At 40.0% G+C, this 16,022-nt stretch overlaps 4 protein-coding genes across 4 annotated transcripts; 2 read left to right on the top strand and 2 right to left on the bottom strand.

The window, feature by feature from the left end:
* Positions 1-107: 107 nt before the first annotated feature.
* Positions 108-1,919, top strand: Aspvir_001070 (putative nuclear division Rft1 protein; the record flags this gene model as incomplete). Its single annotated transcript, XM_043266200.1, has 3 exons — positions 108-865; positions 920-1,774; positions 1,829-1,919. 3 exons carry the CDS (start codon positions 108-110, stop codon positions 1,917-1,919), a joined length of 1,704 nt encoding a protein of 567 aa, XP_043122135.1.
* A 7-nt stretch (positions 1,920-1,926) lies between these two features.
* On the bottom strand, positions 1,927-3,566 carry dbp3 (RNA-dependent ATPase DBP3; the record flags this gene model as incomplete). Its single annotated transcript, XM_043266199.1, has 3 exons — positions 1,927-2,083; positions 2,161-2,232; positions 2,287-3,566. The coding sequence occupies 3 exons, from the start codon at positions 3,564-3,566 to the stop codon at positions 1,927-1,929; spliced, it is 1,509 nt and encodes a 502-aa protein (XP_043122134.1).
* A 544-nt stretch (positions 3,567-4,110) lies between these two features.
* On the bottom strand, positions 4,111-6,249 carry Aspvir_001068 (replication factor A subunit protein RFA1; the record flags this gene model as incomplete). The annotated part of the gene is made up of 6 exons (XM_043266198.1): positions 4,111-4,204; positions 4,264-5,159; positions 5,216-5,750; positions 5,801-5,891; positions 5,953-6,104; positions 6,206-6,249. 6 exons carry the CDS (start codon positions 6,247-6,249, stop codon positions 4,111-4,113), a joined length of 1,812 nt encoding a protein of 603 aa, XP_043122133.1.
* A 1,810-nt stretch (positions 6,250-8,059) lies between these two features.
* Positions 8,060-10,430, top strand: Aspvir_001067 (ubiquitin-specific protease UBP14; the record flags this gene model as incomplete). Its single annotated transcript, XM_043266197.1, has 4 exons — positions 8,060-8,128; positions 8,196-8,469; positions 8,518-10,222; positions 10,280-10,430. 4 exons carry the CDS (start codon positions 8,060-8,062, stop codon positions 10,428-10,430), a joined length of 2,199 nt encoding a protein of 732 aa, XP_043122132.1.
* Between the last annotated feature and the right edge of the window lie 5,592 nt (positions 10,431-16,022).

The raw sequence follows: 16,022 nt of genomic DNA, 5'->3' as shown, positions 1-16,022 counted from the left end.
CAGATCAGGATTTTGTTTCAACCTTCGTCATCCACACAATCGGTCCCAGCTCGCTAACACTTGCAGATTAGAAAAGATCATATGAGACGTGCAGAAAGCATGCCACTATGTCCAAGCCAGACCGACTTCGCACTAGAAGAGCTTTGGCATCATCGGTGTCGGGGACTACGCTTTTGGTCATGATCCAGTTGGTTTCGCGGCTGTTCACCTTCGTTGCTAATCAGTTGGTCCTGAGGAACCTATCACCAGCGACTCTGGGAGCAGCAACTCAGCTTGAGTTGTTCATGGTTACGATCTTATACTTCTCTCGGGAGGCCATCAGATTAGCCATTCAGAGACAGCCTCTGGATTCGCTTTCATTCCCCGACATGAGCAAACAAGAGAAGTCGCGCATAGCCTGCGACAAGAAAACCGATGCTCAATCTATGGCGACTCAATCAATAGTGAACATGTCCTACCTCAGCGTTGGAATTGGAATCGCGTTGTCTATCTTGCTCGGTAATTCCTACATACAGATGGCTGCTGAGCAGGTTGCTCAAACGTCTTTCTATCGCAGCAGTGTGGCAATCGTTTGTCTCGCGTCGACCTTAGAGCTATGCACTGAACCTTTCTTTGCTGTAGTCCACAGATATATGCTGTACACGACTAGGGCAACCATTGAAATGGCAGCGGCATTTGTAAAGAGTCTAACAACGTGTGGTCTATTTATCTGGGCGTCCTGGAATGGAAACAATGTCGGTATACTTCCATTTGCACTTGGTCATCTGTCTTATGCCTTGGTGCTTCTCTGCGGCTACTCTGCAGCTCTGTCAAACGCAGCGAGTAGATGGCATTTTTCGTTTCTGCCCAGTCGCATAGGAACAAGGTATGTGGAGGCAATTCCTATCGAATAGGACTCAGCCATGATAACAGGTCCAAGGGATAAGTCCGTTTATGTCCTGGGCATGTTCTCGTCCCAGTTGATCTCTCTATCTGCAAATCTCTTCTTCCAATCTGTGGTCAAGCATTTGCTCACGCAAGGGGACGCCATGATGCTCGCCGCAATGTCGAGCTTGGAGGATCAAGGCATATATTTCCTCGCTTCTAACTATGGTGGTCTTATAGCTCGCATCCTTTTTCAGCCAATCGAGGAGAGCTCTCGCACACTCTTTTCGTCACTGCTGGGTCTCAGTGACTCAAACGGAGAAGAATCAAGTAACATCGATGCTGCTAAGACGCATCTTACCGATGTCATGAAAGCGTACGGGGTTCTATCTGCTCTCATCTTTCCTTTGAACCCCGTCATAATTAAGCAGATACTTCGCCTAATGGGTGGTACAGAATGGGCTGGTTTTGAAGTCTATCACCTACTTTCGCTTTATTGCTTCTATATACCTTTCTTGGCATTCAATGGTATAACAGAGGCCTTTGTCTCGTCTGCTGCTAATGTGTCGGAGCTTCGATCACAGGCGGGCTGGATGGGGGTTTTCTCAGCATGCTTTGCGTTGGCGGCCTACCTTTTCTTGAGAGTTGGCGACCTCGGAGCTCGTGGCTTGGTGTACGCTAATATGGTCAACATGACAGTGCGCATACTTTGGAGTCTAAATTTCATACGAAAGTATATGCACAATCACGACAACGACATAACGTTGACCGAGTTCGGCTTGAGTCCTCATACCTATATTGTTGGCTTTCTAATGACCACAATCACAATACTCGGGCCAGAGCTGTTCCTCGACGATTTTCATGGTTTGATACAGGCGGCAGGTTTTTGCGCCTCCTATGCCATTCTAGTGTGAGTTACCCGTTGGACAAGACTTGAATCAGCTCTGACAGCCCTCTATGATAGTCTATATTTCGAGAGAACGTATTTGAGGGGATTGTACAACCGGGTTTGTCAAACTTGGAAGCAGGACACCTCACACCGCAAGACAAAGTAATACGAGTTCACTCGTCGAAAACAATCTTTGTCGCTGATTTGCTGGTATCCACATCCTTGAAGAATGCACCATACGCACCATGCTGCTTCTTCTTCACGGTTGTTCCAAACTTTAGCAAAGCGTCCGGTACTTCTTGCTTAGCTGCTCTCAGAACGTTTATCAACCTGTGACAAATTAGGGAGATGGCCACATTAGCAGCCTACACAAATACATAGGCTAATTGACGGTTTTGAGTACTTACGCGCCAGACTGAGCTTTATCCGTTTCTGTGAAGAGAGTAATGGCATCGCCAACGGCTCCGGCGCGCCCGGTTCTAATCAAACTCGAATTAACCACATTTCAGCCAAGAGAGAATATCCTTACTTACCTCCCAATTCGATGTACATAGTCCTCGACCGTTAGAGGAAAAGTGACATTGATAACCAGTTTGACTGACGGTATGTCAAGCCCACGGGCTGCTACGTCGGTGGCAACAAGTACAGTAGCCGCCCCGGTTTTGAATGCCTCCAGACTTTTGAATCTTTCGTGCTGGTTCAAGTCTCCATGTATCCCTGCGACTTTGAAGTTCTTGGTTCGTAAAAGTCTCTCGACACGAACTGCTTCTTTCTTGTACAAGCAAAAGACAAGAACCTTATCGGAAACTGCTGCGCCTCGCTGAGAGCGACTGAGCAGCTGCACAAGTCTAGCCTCCTTCTCCTGAGGCTTCACAACCTCGACCACCTGTTTAATCCTGGTATTAGCACGCGGATCGGCGGAAGGATCACCACCAATGGTGACAGTCACAGCTGAAGTCATGAAAGTAGCCGCCAGGTCTCTGACGCTCGGAGGCCAAGTTGCAGTGAACATAACGGTTTGGCGTTTGGAGTCTGGCATGGAGCGGATGATGTCTTTTATATCCTGTTCAAACCCCTTGTCTAGCATGCGATCCGCCTCGTCCAAGACTAGGTATTTGACCTTTCCAAGATCCACGGAGCCATCGTTTTGAAGATCTTTTAGTCTACCAGGGGTGGCAACGACGATAGCTGCAGTCTTCAAGGCCTCGCGTTGTTCGTCTTTCTTCACACCCCCATAGATACATGTTACTCTGATGTCCACAGAGGCCCCAAACTTTGAGAGCTGATCATATATTTGCATTGCAAGCTCCCTGGTTGGCGAGATGATGACCGCTGCAGGTCGTGCGTGCTTTCGCTTGACCTTTCCTGAATCCAGAATTTTCTTAATACACGGCAAGCCGAAAGCCAATGTCTTCCCGCTTCCGGTCTCTGCAATCCCTATGACATCCCGACCGGCGAACAGTAGGGGCCATGTTGCAGATTGAATAGGTGTTGGCGATGAGAAAGAGCTCAATGGGTCATAAATCTTGCTAAAGCTGCTGGGGAGGTGAGAAAACGAAATTATGGGACGAAGCGCCGGCGCTTCCGAAGAATCGGTCACTTTAATGCAATGCTTCGCGAGAAACTGGTCTATCTCAATCTGAGAAAGATCACCTAGGGCTGGTGACTGGACGTAAGTAGCGTCTGGTATAGGACCAAGTTCATTTCTAATAGCTTCAGCAGACGGGACCTTCGATCCCTCTCCATTTATTTCATTCTTGGATCTCTTTTTGGGCCGGTAATCGCCACCTTCGTGGTGGACACGCTTGGTCATGATCAGTATCTGTTGTGGTCTGGTCTTTCCTCAGTTTTGAAACCTGGGACTGAGAAAATACAGATAGAGAATTGACAGATATGGGAGATAGAAGACCGAATGAGAAATGTAAACTGAGCGTAATCGAATGAGACTCGGGGTCAAGAGATGCTGTGTGTGGGAAGGGGGGAAAAAATTTATGGGAGTGTGAGTAGGAATAAAATTGTCACAATTTTATTCTGCCGATCGACGCCGCCAATATGTCACTACAATATTTTATCCCTGTACCTCTCTACGGAGTAACGCCCCACCCCCAGAGCATGGCAGCTTAGTAACTTCGCCCGATTTCATACCCTCGTCTACCTAAGACATATGTGATATGCGAGACCTTGTGAACTTCTAACCAAGGAGTCGAGTCATAATCTCTTGGAACCAAGCGGAACGACGTTATACACTCATACACAGACAAATGTCTATAAAGCTAAAATCGTGTATGTAACATTTCAAGCCCCGGGAGGATCCAACTTAGCCAGGAAAGGCAAATTCACCAGCAATCCAATGGATACTAAGAAAGGCCATATGAATTAATCAGAGCCATGAGGCGAGATGCTTCCTCCGAGTAGTTGACAGGCTTGGCCGTCGATACCTGATAACGGATGCTAATTAAGATGTCATTAGCGGTAGGTTCAATATTGGTAACCAAACAGCAGATGCATACCGTTGCTGATCTCCGAAATGATCAAGCTTAGCCCGACATCTGAAGTTCCAAGTTCGGCAATTAGCTTCCTGGAAGATGTCTCCAGCGGCCTTTTCTCCATTTTGGCGAAGATCCATCAACTGATCCGCAGACGTGCCCATTAACTGTTTCCCAACCTCATCAAAGCAACTGAGCCAGAGCTGGCCAGTATGGTCGCTAACATTTATGAGCATGATGTATCGATACTCTGGACGTGGGTGAGTTTTATCACAGCTTTCGCACCGCCATTGGCCGGGATCAAGTTCTGTTACTTTTTTGTTGCACCCTTCGGAGAGGCAAGCAGGGTAGCACATGTTGTCTTGCTTTATGTAAATAACAGTCCCTTTGAGCGAGAAGTAGACTGCATCTTCTGACATCCCCAGTTGTTCCTCGCGTATCTGTGCGATTGTTTTCAATTGATCCAATCTCATTGAAGACGAGGATGCATTGGACATTGTGGCATGTGACGTGAATGTCTCGTGTCTGCCTTGAGCATCATACCAACCCTTAAGACGATGGGCTTCTTCTATGTCAGGGTCGACAGTCATTGAGCCAGAGCTCAACAAACTGAGACTTCGTCCTCCAAAATCAGAGACTTTGACACCCTTGAAAGCAATTACAGACTCTGGCATGGCATTGAAATTCAATGCTGTGGAGCCCCAGATGGTTAGTCGAACAGAAAACCCCGAGCTATCGACCAAGGTAAGCTCTCGCTTGTCATAGGGCTTGCTCGTCGTCTTTGATACGATTTGAGTAGTCTCCCCGACTTCTTTCAGTACTCCAATAATGTCAATGGTAGTATCCTTCTCAACAGACTGTAGATCGCCCACGGTTGTGAAATTGAACCGAACTTGCGGAACATCGCTCTGATCCTCTGCCTAAAACAAAAAATGTAAGCCTATCAGATACAACCGCGCTTGAGAGATTCACTGACCTTTTCAACAACTGTATCTTTTTCAAAAGTGAGTTCGTAGTCATTGTTCAGATTGGTAAATTGCTTCTTGGCAATCTGAACCCGGCAGGGGCTAGATATATAGTACACGCTTCCTTCATGAAAAACATCATAGAGCAGGTCGCACTGCTCATTGAATCCAGTGGCACGGATTTCACCACTATCATCGAGTAAGTTGACACTAAATAGCCTACCCTCCGAGTTTCTGTTGTGCCAGGTTTTGATTGCTGATTTGCTCGTGCAACGCGCCTTGATGGTCCATTTATGTGAATAAGGAGAGATAGCTTCGATCGGATAGATGGTGGCATGGGTCGATGTCAAAGAGGAACGTGCAGGCTGTACGCGAGGTTCCCCCCGCTGATTTTGAACCTTGGAGCCATAAAATCCACCGCTGGAGATTGTAGTGGGTTGGGGCTTTTCATCCTCTTCCAACTTATTTTCCAATGGTTTCGGTTCTCCGATTTTCTCTGCTTCGCCGAGTTCCTGCAAGACTTCGAGATCCAAGATTATGAGAATTCTATGATGATATTAGCCGCGTGTATAATTTGGGGTTTCTGGATCTACAACTTTTTCCCCTTGACAGAATTTGCTTGAAATGACTTCAAACGGACAAAACAACCCTTCCTTAGCATGCCACTCGTTACGAGTGGATTCGCTTCTGTCATACAACGTGTTAATTAATAATAGATGACAATTCGTCACCAGTCCTCTCTACTCACGTGTTGCAAGCATGGTCTGAACATAATTCGAGATATCACTGAACACGGCTCTGTACCGCTCCTGATGGTTTGGTTGGGGAGGCAAAGGTTTAATCTGAACACACTGGACGATAGGTTCATGGATTTGGGGTTTGGTTTCATCAAAGATGGCGCTGCAAACCTGTCAGTAAATCCTTGTTGTAGCTTATGCCAGCCCAGGGGAGGAGAAAGGATGGTCTGCTGGCAAGCACAAGATAAAATAGCTCGCGTTTACCTGAGCGCACCGACTGAGATCTGAGATGCTGCATCGAGAGCCATCGCGCAAGCAAACGTTGCTGGATTGCTCGTAAACAGATGGTAAAATGAGATGCAAGTATCTTGGTAGCTGGCTTGTGGATGGGGAAAGAAAACGAACAGGGATACAAGTATAGGTCACTTTTCAAACTAGTATTTGTTTTCCTAAAGCTGATGCCAGAAAAAGTAGGAAGATACCTTATTAAAGATATAAGGTATGTGTGAAAACACTCTTTGGCAACAGGTGTTGGTCTAACGCGTGCTATTTCATGTAAAACATCCCTGACGCGTTGAGTGGCTACTAGATTGGCGGTAAGATATGGTCCAATCACTTCCCCTAGGTATCTGGTAGGACCCGCTGCGAGGCGCCTGTAGCCTGTTAGGTAGGTTGTAGCCTACCTTTAAGTACCTTAGTATCTACCTACCTTAAGGTAGTACGTTTGAGATACCTAGTTGGTGCATGGTAAGGAACTTAGGAAGTCAATCAAAACAGCATTATTATTGGGTATTAATTACACTAGTTGCAGCTTAGGTTAACTACCTTAGTACTTAGCAATAGTTACATCTCCATAGGGAAGAAACCTACCTACGCATGTGCCTTCCTACTCCTTTTAAGGTACACAAGCTGGCTAGCGCTCGCTTCGCTCGCTCCAACTTCGGCTACGCCGAATTACACTTGGGCAGAGTTTACTCTATGGTTCGGACCTACGGCCCTCACCTTAGGTAATATTAATTCTCTAGTAGGGAGATCAAATCATCATCTAGTATTAATATGCAATTCTCACTTCCCAGGAGGTAGGACCTTTAGGGGCCTTAGAAAAGTGGCAGGGAAATATAAAATTAAGGCCTGAAATAAGAGAAAGGCTAAACCCAAAGACGGAATTTCGCGAACAGCTGCGAATTAATAAGCGATTATTAAGCTGATTATTAAGCCGGGACCCACCCTTATGATAATAGTAGATAGTAGATTCTCTACAGAGCTCACTGACAGGCAGAGGTTAAAGCTAGGTAGTAATCAGCTAAGATTACTACCTGTACTCAGCAGTCCTTTTTGGGTAATAATAATCAATGATTCCTGGGACATTTTTGATATTCTTGGGACTACAAATATGAATAGGATCAACTCTTTAATATTGAAGACCACATGCTTGGAGTAAAGAATAATCGAAATAGAGAACCTTCTTCAGGACTTTATGATGTGGCCTAGGACCAGCATGGCAGGAACAAAATCATAAACTGTCTATCTACTCCAGACAGGCAACAATCCAAGTTTATCATTATTATTTATTATTATTAGTGGTGGTCTTGATTATTTGATCAGGTTAGCGCCCCACCTTGATAAGAATGTTGCAAGGTGGTGCTCAGTAGAGGTAAAGTATATCGCCTCACGTCACATTTAATCTACACATCTTTTGCTAAACCTAGAAAAGAGCACGAGTTGTCCTACAACTTGCTACAGATTCATCAGAAGTCAGTTGCTCACTCTTTTTGATGTGATGATACGTTAATTATAGCTAATGTCGACCGAGTCAAGATTATCATTGGACACATTGAGGATGGCTCAATGCCCTCATAGCAGCTCGCAGGGCAAGTATATGAAGTCCAGATACTAGCCAAATACTAATTCGGACTCCTAAAGCTTTGCGACCGCCATCTGAATCCCAAGCTGTCTATCGCGAAGAGTGTACGCAATGTTTTGACTCTGTGGTTCGTCGCTTGTTCCTCTTCTTGGCATCTTCAGCCACGGCTAATCTTACTCAAGGATGAGGAGACTGGCCTAAATGTATGCCTCTTTTGTTTCAACGGCGGCTGTACAGGAGATCGAAACCATGCCATGCTTCATTACAAGCGCTTTTGCCATCCTTTAGCACTGAACATCAAGAGGTCGCGAAAGAAGATACAGGTGCGTTGAGGCCATACCTACTCGCAATGCGTACAGTGTTCGGTGTCATGGTAACATAAGATAATAGCGTGGCGAACCTCCACAGAAAATCTCAAAGCTCGCGATTGCTGCAGAGACGGATGAAGATCGCTACGACACAGCAATACGAGTCATTTGTTATGAGTGCCGATTGGATGACATCGATGCATCCAGTGGCAATCTTGCCGTCGTGGTAGATGGGGTAATGAAGGCCATGACCTTCTCTAAGAGAGAAGAGATTAAAGCCTGGGAGCAAGAGTTCGTCCCATGCGAGCATACGCTTTGCTTAGTGCAGCAAACCTCTAAGCAGACTGAGTCTCAAGGTATGGTTTTCCTCGCGGGTCCGATTCTCTGCTAACCAAGGTTCGCAGAGCTGAGTCAGTGCACGATGTGTACTTTGAAAGAGAACCTTTGGCTTTGTTTGGAATGTGGTAACATTGGTTGCGGACGCAGTCAGTTCGGGGGATTGGGAGGAAATTCACACGCGCTTGCGCATTCTGACTCAACTTCACATGCGGTTGCCGTCAAGCTTGGCTCAATAACTGCTGATGGGAGCGCGGATATCTACTGCTACAAGTGCAATGAAGAAAGGACAGACCCGGACCTTGCCGCTCATCTTGCTCATTGGGGAATCAATCTGAGCGCGCGCGAAAAAACAGAGAAAAGCCTCATGGAGATGCAGGTTGAACACAACATGAAATGGGAGTTCTCAACCACATCTGCGGATGGTCACGAGCTCACCCCGTTATTCGGGCCTGGGTTTACAGGTTTGACCAATCTAGGAAATAGCTGTTATCTTTCGAGCGTGGTACAATGCCTCTTCTCCTCGCCGGAGTTCCAAAGAAGATATTACCATAGCAACGAAGAGCCACCTTTATCTCAACAACCTGCTCAGGACTTCGAGACGCAGATGAGAAAGCTCGCTGACGGCATTCTTTCTGGGCGTTACTCAAAGCCCAATGCAGACGTGATTGCCTCGCCTGATTCTCCCGAGGTGCCCCATCAAAAAGGCTTATCGCCAGCAATGTTCAAACATCTTATCGGTCGTGGTCATGAAGAGTTCTCAACCATGAGACAACAAGATGCGTTTGAGTTCTTACTTCACTTGTTCAAGCTGATTCAACGCTCCCAAAGCCCCGAGGGCAGAGGCAACCCCATTGAAAATTTTCGGTTCGCTGTCGAGCAGCGTCTACAGTGTCTGTCCTGCAAAGGAGTCCGTTACAGAATAGATGAGCAAGACAACGTCTCTATTCCTGTTCCTGTGCGTCGACAGCTGGGCACTAATAGCACAGACCCCTCTGCGGATTTGGAGTTCGAATCAGTGACTCTTTCTGAATGTCTCGATGTTTTCACTGCTAATGAAATCGTTGAGCTCAGCTGTCCCTCTTGTGGAAGCAACAATGGATTCTCGAAACGTTCGTCGTTTAGGACAATGCCGCAGGAATTAGTGCTAAACGCCCGACGATTCGAAGTCGTTAATTGGGTTCCGAGGAAATTGGACATCCCGGTGGATGTCAGCGATGAAGCACTGGATTTCAGCCCATATATTGGCTCCATGAAGGAGGAAGGCGAAAAGCTCCTACCAGAAGACGATCCATCCGATAGTGGGTTCTCGCCTGATCAGAACATCTTAAACCAGCTTCTTGCCATGGGCTTTCCCAGAATTAGGTGTGAAAAGGCGCTACATGCGACCGGCAATTCAGATGCCGAAGCTGCCATGAACTGGTTGTTCTCTCATATGGATGACCCAGATATCGATATACCACTTGTGGGCAGCAAGGCTACTGGCCCCGCTAACATGGCCCTCCAGGATCCCTCGAAAGTAGCTCAACTGAGTGAAATGGGTATTGACGAGGATCGAGCCAAAAGAGCGCTGGCTGCGACAGGGGGCGATGTGGATCGAGCTCTCGATTGGGTATTCAGTCATCCCGACGAGATGCCTGAATATGAAAGTGTTGATTGTGACTCTGGTTCTCGACTTCCCGTTAATAGTAAGATTCCTGGCTTTCATGAAACCCCGGCTAGATACCAACTTCGGGCCATTGTTTGCCACAAAGGTACATCAGTACACGCTGGGTGAGTCAGAGATCTCGATCTATCAGATTTATCGAATGGCCAACTGAGAATAAACAGACATTATGTTGCATTTGTGCGGAAGATGCTGCCGGGCAAGAATAACCCTTCCTGGGTTATGTTTAATGATGAGAAAGTTGTGGGAGTCGATGATATTCAGGATATGAAAAAGTTTGCCTATCTATACTTCTTCTCTCGAGTCGAAGCTTGACCGGATCGTTGGCTGTATATGGATCAGACTACGGAATGTGGGCTCTATAGATAGGGATAGGTGACTGATGTGCCATGTCATGTCCAGTTAGATGTTCAATGAGTGGATGTCTTCTATACTGATGGGGATGTGTCAGCTCTAGTATATCTTACTGGACTATTGCTTTTAAAACTGAGACTCTTGAATTGCATAGGTATAATATAGTATAACTGGTGCTGTATGTTGGGGGAGATAGTCAATTATCTTGCCTATTCTGCTACTTAGAAATATAAGTAGGGATGGCACATCAAGTGCTTATCCCTTACACCGATGCCCAGAAGATTATTTTAGCGTGGAATCTGTGCGCCTGATCTGATGTTTAATCTGCCTAATATGATTAGTTAATATAGACCTACTTACCCTTTTAGGTAAGCTAAGCAGCAGAAAAATTTTAGATTTACTATTCTTTAGAATATATATCTATATCCACCCCCTATCTACTTATTAATATAGTATTCTAACTATGGATATTAACTCCTTACTTTACTCTATATAACTAGATATATAGATTACTACTATTAAATATAAATCTACTATGAAAGATAAAGCACTGCTAGCTAAGAAATAAAAGATTATATATAAGCCTTATAAGAAGAAGGAAGAAGAGGTAGAGTTAATTCTTAGTAAGATTCCTAATATTAAAGATATTAAATTTAATCTAATCTAGATAAGTAAGCCTTAAGGGCTAATACTATAGCTTTCTAGTAGTATTAAATATTAATACTTAGAAGCTACTTAATCTATTTAATCTCTTCTTTACTAATAGACTTTAGAATATAATAGTAAGAAATATAAATATCTATACTAACTATAAATAATTTATAATCTCTTCCTTAGATACTTAGCCTTAGACCCCTATATTGGGATATTTGTAGTCATTAAGGACGTGGAGTCCTTAAAGAGTATAAAGGTAGGGGGTAGGCTAGCAGCCGCCCTATTATGATATCAACCAACATGTATATGACTTCAGGGAAGTCTATTGGACGTGCAATGGTATCTAGTGATTATTATTACTATTTATATAGTTAGTTAGACCTTACATTCATTCTTAGCCTAGGTTAAAATATAAAAGAAGACTGGAGTCCCTTAAAGTTAATAAGATATATATAGGGCAGCTACTAGCCTACCCCCTACCCTTATACTCTTTAAAAACTCTATATCCTTAATAACTATAAAGATCCTATCTGGTAGTATATCTAGATTAAGTAAATATATAATACTTAATTCCTAGGAAGATTTAAAACCCCTTATAAAGTATTGTGTTGCAACAATCACATGTAGAGTTGCATAACCAAACCGCAAAAATTGAACCCAAACCTCACCGAACCTGGAGTGGTTTGGGTTCGGTGCCTAGCCTAGGGAACTGCACCAGTTTCAATTTCTCTTGGCACTGAATCAAATCCATTAGGGGAAACCATTAGTTATGGTTTTTGCAGGTTTAACCTAATGGTTTAACCAACCCACACTGTTTTACCTATATATCAGTCATTTCTAGGGATCTTCTAATATTTTTGATATCATTAGATAGCACCTGATTTAGGCTATCCAATGATATAAATATGAATTAACAATACCTAGTGGTTACTGAGATATAAGGGAATAATCATCTCTGTCATAGGTTGGTATAGAAGTAGTGGTAGTTTTTATATATATATAACCAAGGATTAATAACTACTATAGTTTTTTAACCACCACCCATTCAAATCTATAGATATTGAATTAATATTTTAGATCTGGATTAGTATGATGATAATTACCATATATTTCATATAAAAATATGATTTTATATAAGTATGCTTGATAGGGGGCCTTAGAGGGGATCCCTAAAGGGGGCCCTAGGGGGAATGGTAAGGGTAAAACAGTTAAAATTTACAGTTTAACTAACCCAAAACCAAACCAAATCTAACCATGGTTAGTTAGTATAGGCCTACCTATACCTAGCTAGGCCTAGTAGTGGGTTTTTACAGTGAAACTGTAACCAAATTGCATTAGGTTTAATTTAGTTGCGGGTTCTAAAATTTAGGCTTAAAACTGCAGTGGTTTGGTGCCAACTAGGCCTGGACTTGCCTGAACTCACACCAAATGCAACTCTAATCACATGTTATATATCTTGCTTATCTAGATTTCCTTAGCTTTAGCTTATAAGATAATTATCTTCCCCTTAACACATAGCTTCACCTTATAATACCATACTTAATAGTAGTATGTCCTGGGTATTTAGGACTTAATTAGGGAAATCTAATTAATTAACTTTTATTTATTTTATTAATTTCTAACTATTAAATAATAATTAAAGCTGTAGTAGTTTTCCCTATACTTATTTAACTAATTTCTTTATTAAGATATTTTAATATATTTTACTACCTTCTAAAAAAGGAAGTTAGTAATACTATAACTAGGACTTTAGTAGTATAGTAACTAATAATCTTATATTTATTATTTAAATATCTATAAATACTATTTATTAATCTTTCTTATTAACTTTTTATTAAAAATCTACTAAATCCTATTAACTTTCTGTTAAGGGCTATAGTAAACTGTAACACCACTGTGTGCAGCTGACGCCAACAGTGCAGAGGGTTTAGACCTATTAGATTATATAGCCTACTATATATATCTCTATAATTAGCTGAGTATTCTATAACTTAGCAATTAGTTCTCCTTACTTAGGTAATATATAGATAATTACTCCCTTCATACTAATCTAACTAGTTAATATTAACTCTTAGTAGCTAATCCTATAGTTCTAATTACTCTTAAAAATCTAATTAGTCTATTAGGACACTATGAGATAATAGTTAATACTAAATCTTCCTCTAGAACTCTAAATCCATGCAGCAAATCTATGTGAGAGCACCTATGGAATGCTCTCTATCAGATGGTAGATAACATAGTAGTAGTAATGCCTTTGTAGTTAAACTAATTACTAAGTTACAAGCATCCCACAACTTAGTAAGTAATAATATCTTTATAGGTTATGTGCTACCTATATAACCCCTATAGTTTACTATTGGGATATTCATAGTTGTTAAGGATATGGAGCCTTTGAAGAGTGTAAGGGTAGGGGATAGGCTAGCAGCCACCCTATATATATCTTCTTTACTTTAAGAGATTCCTACTATCTTTTATATTTTAACCTGAGCTAAGAATGAATATAAGATCTAACTAACTATATAAATAGTAATATTAGTTACTAGATATTATTATACCCCTAATATAGCTTCCCTAAAGCTATATATCTACTATTAATATCATATCCTCCCCTACTTAAATTAAACTTTATCTATAGAGTTCTTAGTCAGCACCCATTAGCATGACTATATAGATATAATTATTATTAAGAGATATTAGGTTCTAAATCTAGTATTAGATATTATTATTTCCTTATTAATAATCTATAGAATTAACTAAATCATTCTTTATACTATTATTTAAAATTACTATAGTAGTAGCTAAGTATATTCTTTATTTAATATATAAGAAGTATAATTAGATTACCTTACTTAGTAATATTAATAAGTAAGTTACCTAAGTAATTAGTAATCCTTAAGTACTATATAAAGAATTATAATAAATATTATTATTTATATATATATATAAATAATTAAATTAATAAAGGTAGAATTAACTAATAAGTATAAATAAATAAGTATTTACTACTAATATATATAGTCTAGATATAAATACCCCTAACTTTTCTTACTTAATATATAAGATATTTTATAATTAAGCCTTAATATTAGATCCCCTAGCTTAGCTTTTATTTATTTAGATTAATAGACTTTTATAATCTCTTTTTTTTATAAAGTATATTTACCTTCTTTAACTCCTTAGTTATTATACTCCTATTCCTAATTTAAAGATACTTATTCCTAATTATTATAGTACTATTAAGTAGGTAATAGAGAAGTACTTTTTTCTATTAATAAAATAAGATAAATCTTATATTACCCTCCTAGATATAGTATATAATATTAAATAGTCTTATAGTAAGAGTAGTAAACTATTAACTAAGCTAATTATTAATCTATCTTAGTAATTAGCTATTATTCTCTATTAGTAAGGTATTACTATAGGTCCTAGTTATAAGTAATATATAGACTCTAGTATATTTCTTAAGTATATTATATCTCTTAAATATAATTTAAATAGTATAACTTAGATATTATTCTAGAGTACTTATACTAACTACTTATAGTATAGAAAAAATTTAAACTATAAATTCTACCTAGATTATAGTAAGTAATAGAATTCTAGAGATAATATATAAATTTTTATTTTAAACTTTTTACTAATAGTTACTTATTTATATAGAATAATTCTATAAGCTAGTAGTCTACTAAAGATCTAGAATAATAGTTCTACCTTATAAGATATATCTCTAAGTAAAACTATTAATATATTTATTAAATAATAATTAAATATTTTATATTAGACCTCTTCTAAGCTTATTATTAAACCTAGCCTAAGTTATTATAGTTATTACTGCTTTTCTTCTATAAGTAAAGCTATTCTACCTATATCTAATACTAACTTAAAATATTAAACTAAATTAAGTTAATTAAGTAGTCCTAAAAAGAATCCTATTTCTATATTAAGTATTTATTATTATTATACTACTATAGAGAAAGCTTAAGCTAAGGTAAGATACTTTAATATTTTAATCTTTCTAATATTAGATAGTAATTCTCTAATCTTAGATACTACTCTAACTTTAAGTACTATAGATGGTATGGTCTTACAAGGCGAAGCCGTATGTCAAGGGGAAGATAGTTGTTATTCCTAAACTACTGGCTATTAATGGATAGATACAGTGAAGCAGCACGTGATACTGACATGTAATAGTATCTCTCTAAACTAAAAGAAAAAATAAGAAAAAAAAAAAAGAAAAGCTGTTGATGGTAAATTAGCTGTGTAATACCTAAGTATTAGCTCTTTAGGTCTATGAATGCTTTTCTTTAAGCATTAATACTTAGGCTTATAATGATTAGAAAAGCTGATAGAATAAGATAAGAAAAGCTATAATTTATAAGCCCTTTATTTAATAAATATAGGGTGTGTTGCAGCTATAGCTCTAATATTAATTAGGACTCTAGTAAGGTATTTATTTACACCTAGAGAGATTAGCTAGTTATTAAGGCTTTTAGGTAATAGCTTTATCTAATTAGCTATGCTAAAGTAAGTCTATTTAATATACTATAAAGCCTTTATAGTATYTTYTATATATATTATATCTATAGTATAACTACTAGCTTTAGCTAGGGTCTATTATATAGTATAGATAGGTTTTCCCTAGAGAAAGTTTATTATATCTTTAGTAACTTTAAGTATTATGCTAAGGTATCTATAAGATRCTAGCTATATAGTCTAATTTACTATAATTATTATAGAGATATTATAATAGTCTAATAAGTCTTCTTCCTTAGTAGGTATATTAATATCCTATTCTATATATTACTCTATAACCTAGTTAAGATAAAGGAATAGATTATTAGATAAATCTATTTTCTATTCCTTTTTATTCTCTTTATTAGGGGTAAGCTTATAGAATAT

This window comes from Aspergillus viridinutans, assembly GCF_018404265.1.
Source record: "Aspergillus viridinutans IFM 47045 DNA, scaffold_1, whole genome shotgun sequence".
NCBI lineage: Eukaryota > Fungi > Ascomycota > Eurotiomycetes > Eurotiales > Aspergillaceae > Aspergillus > Aspergillus viridinutans.
This window is presented reverse-complemented; position numbering and strand designations above follow the sequence as displayed.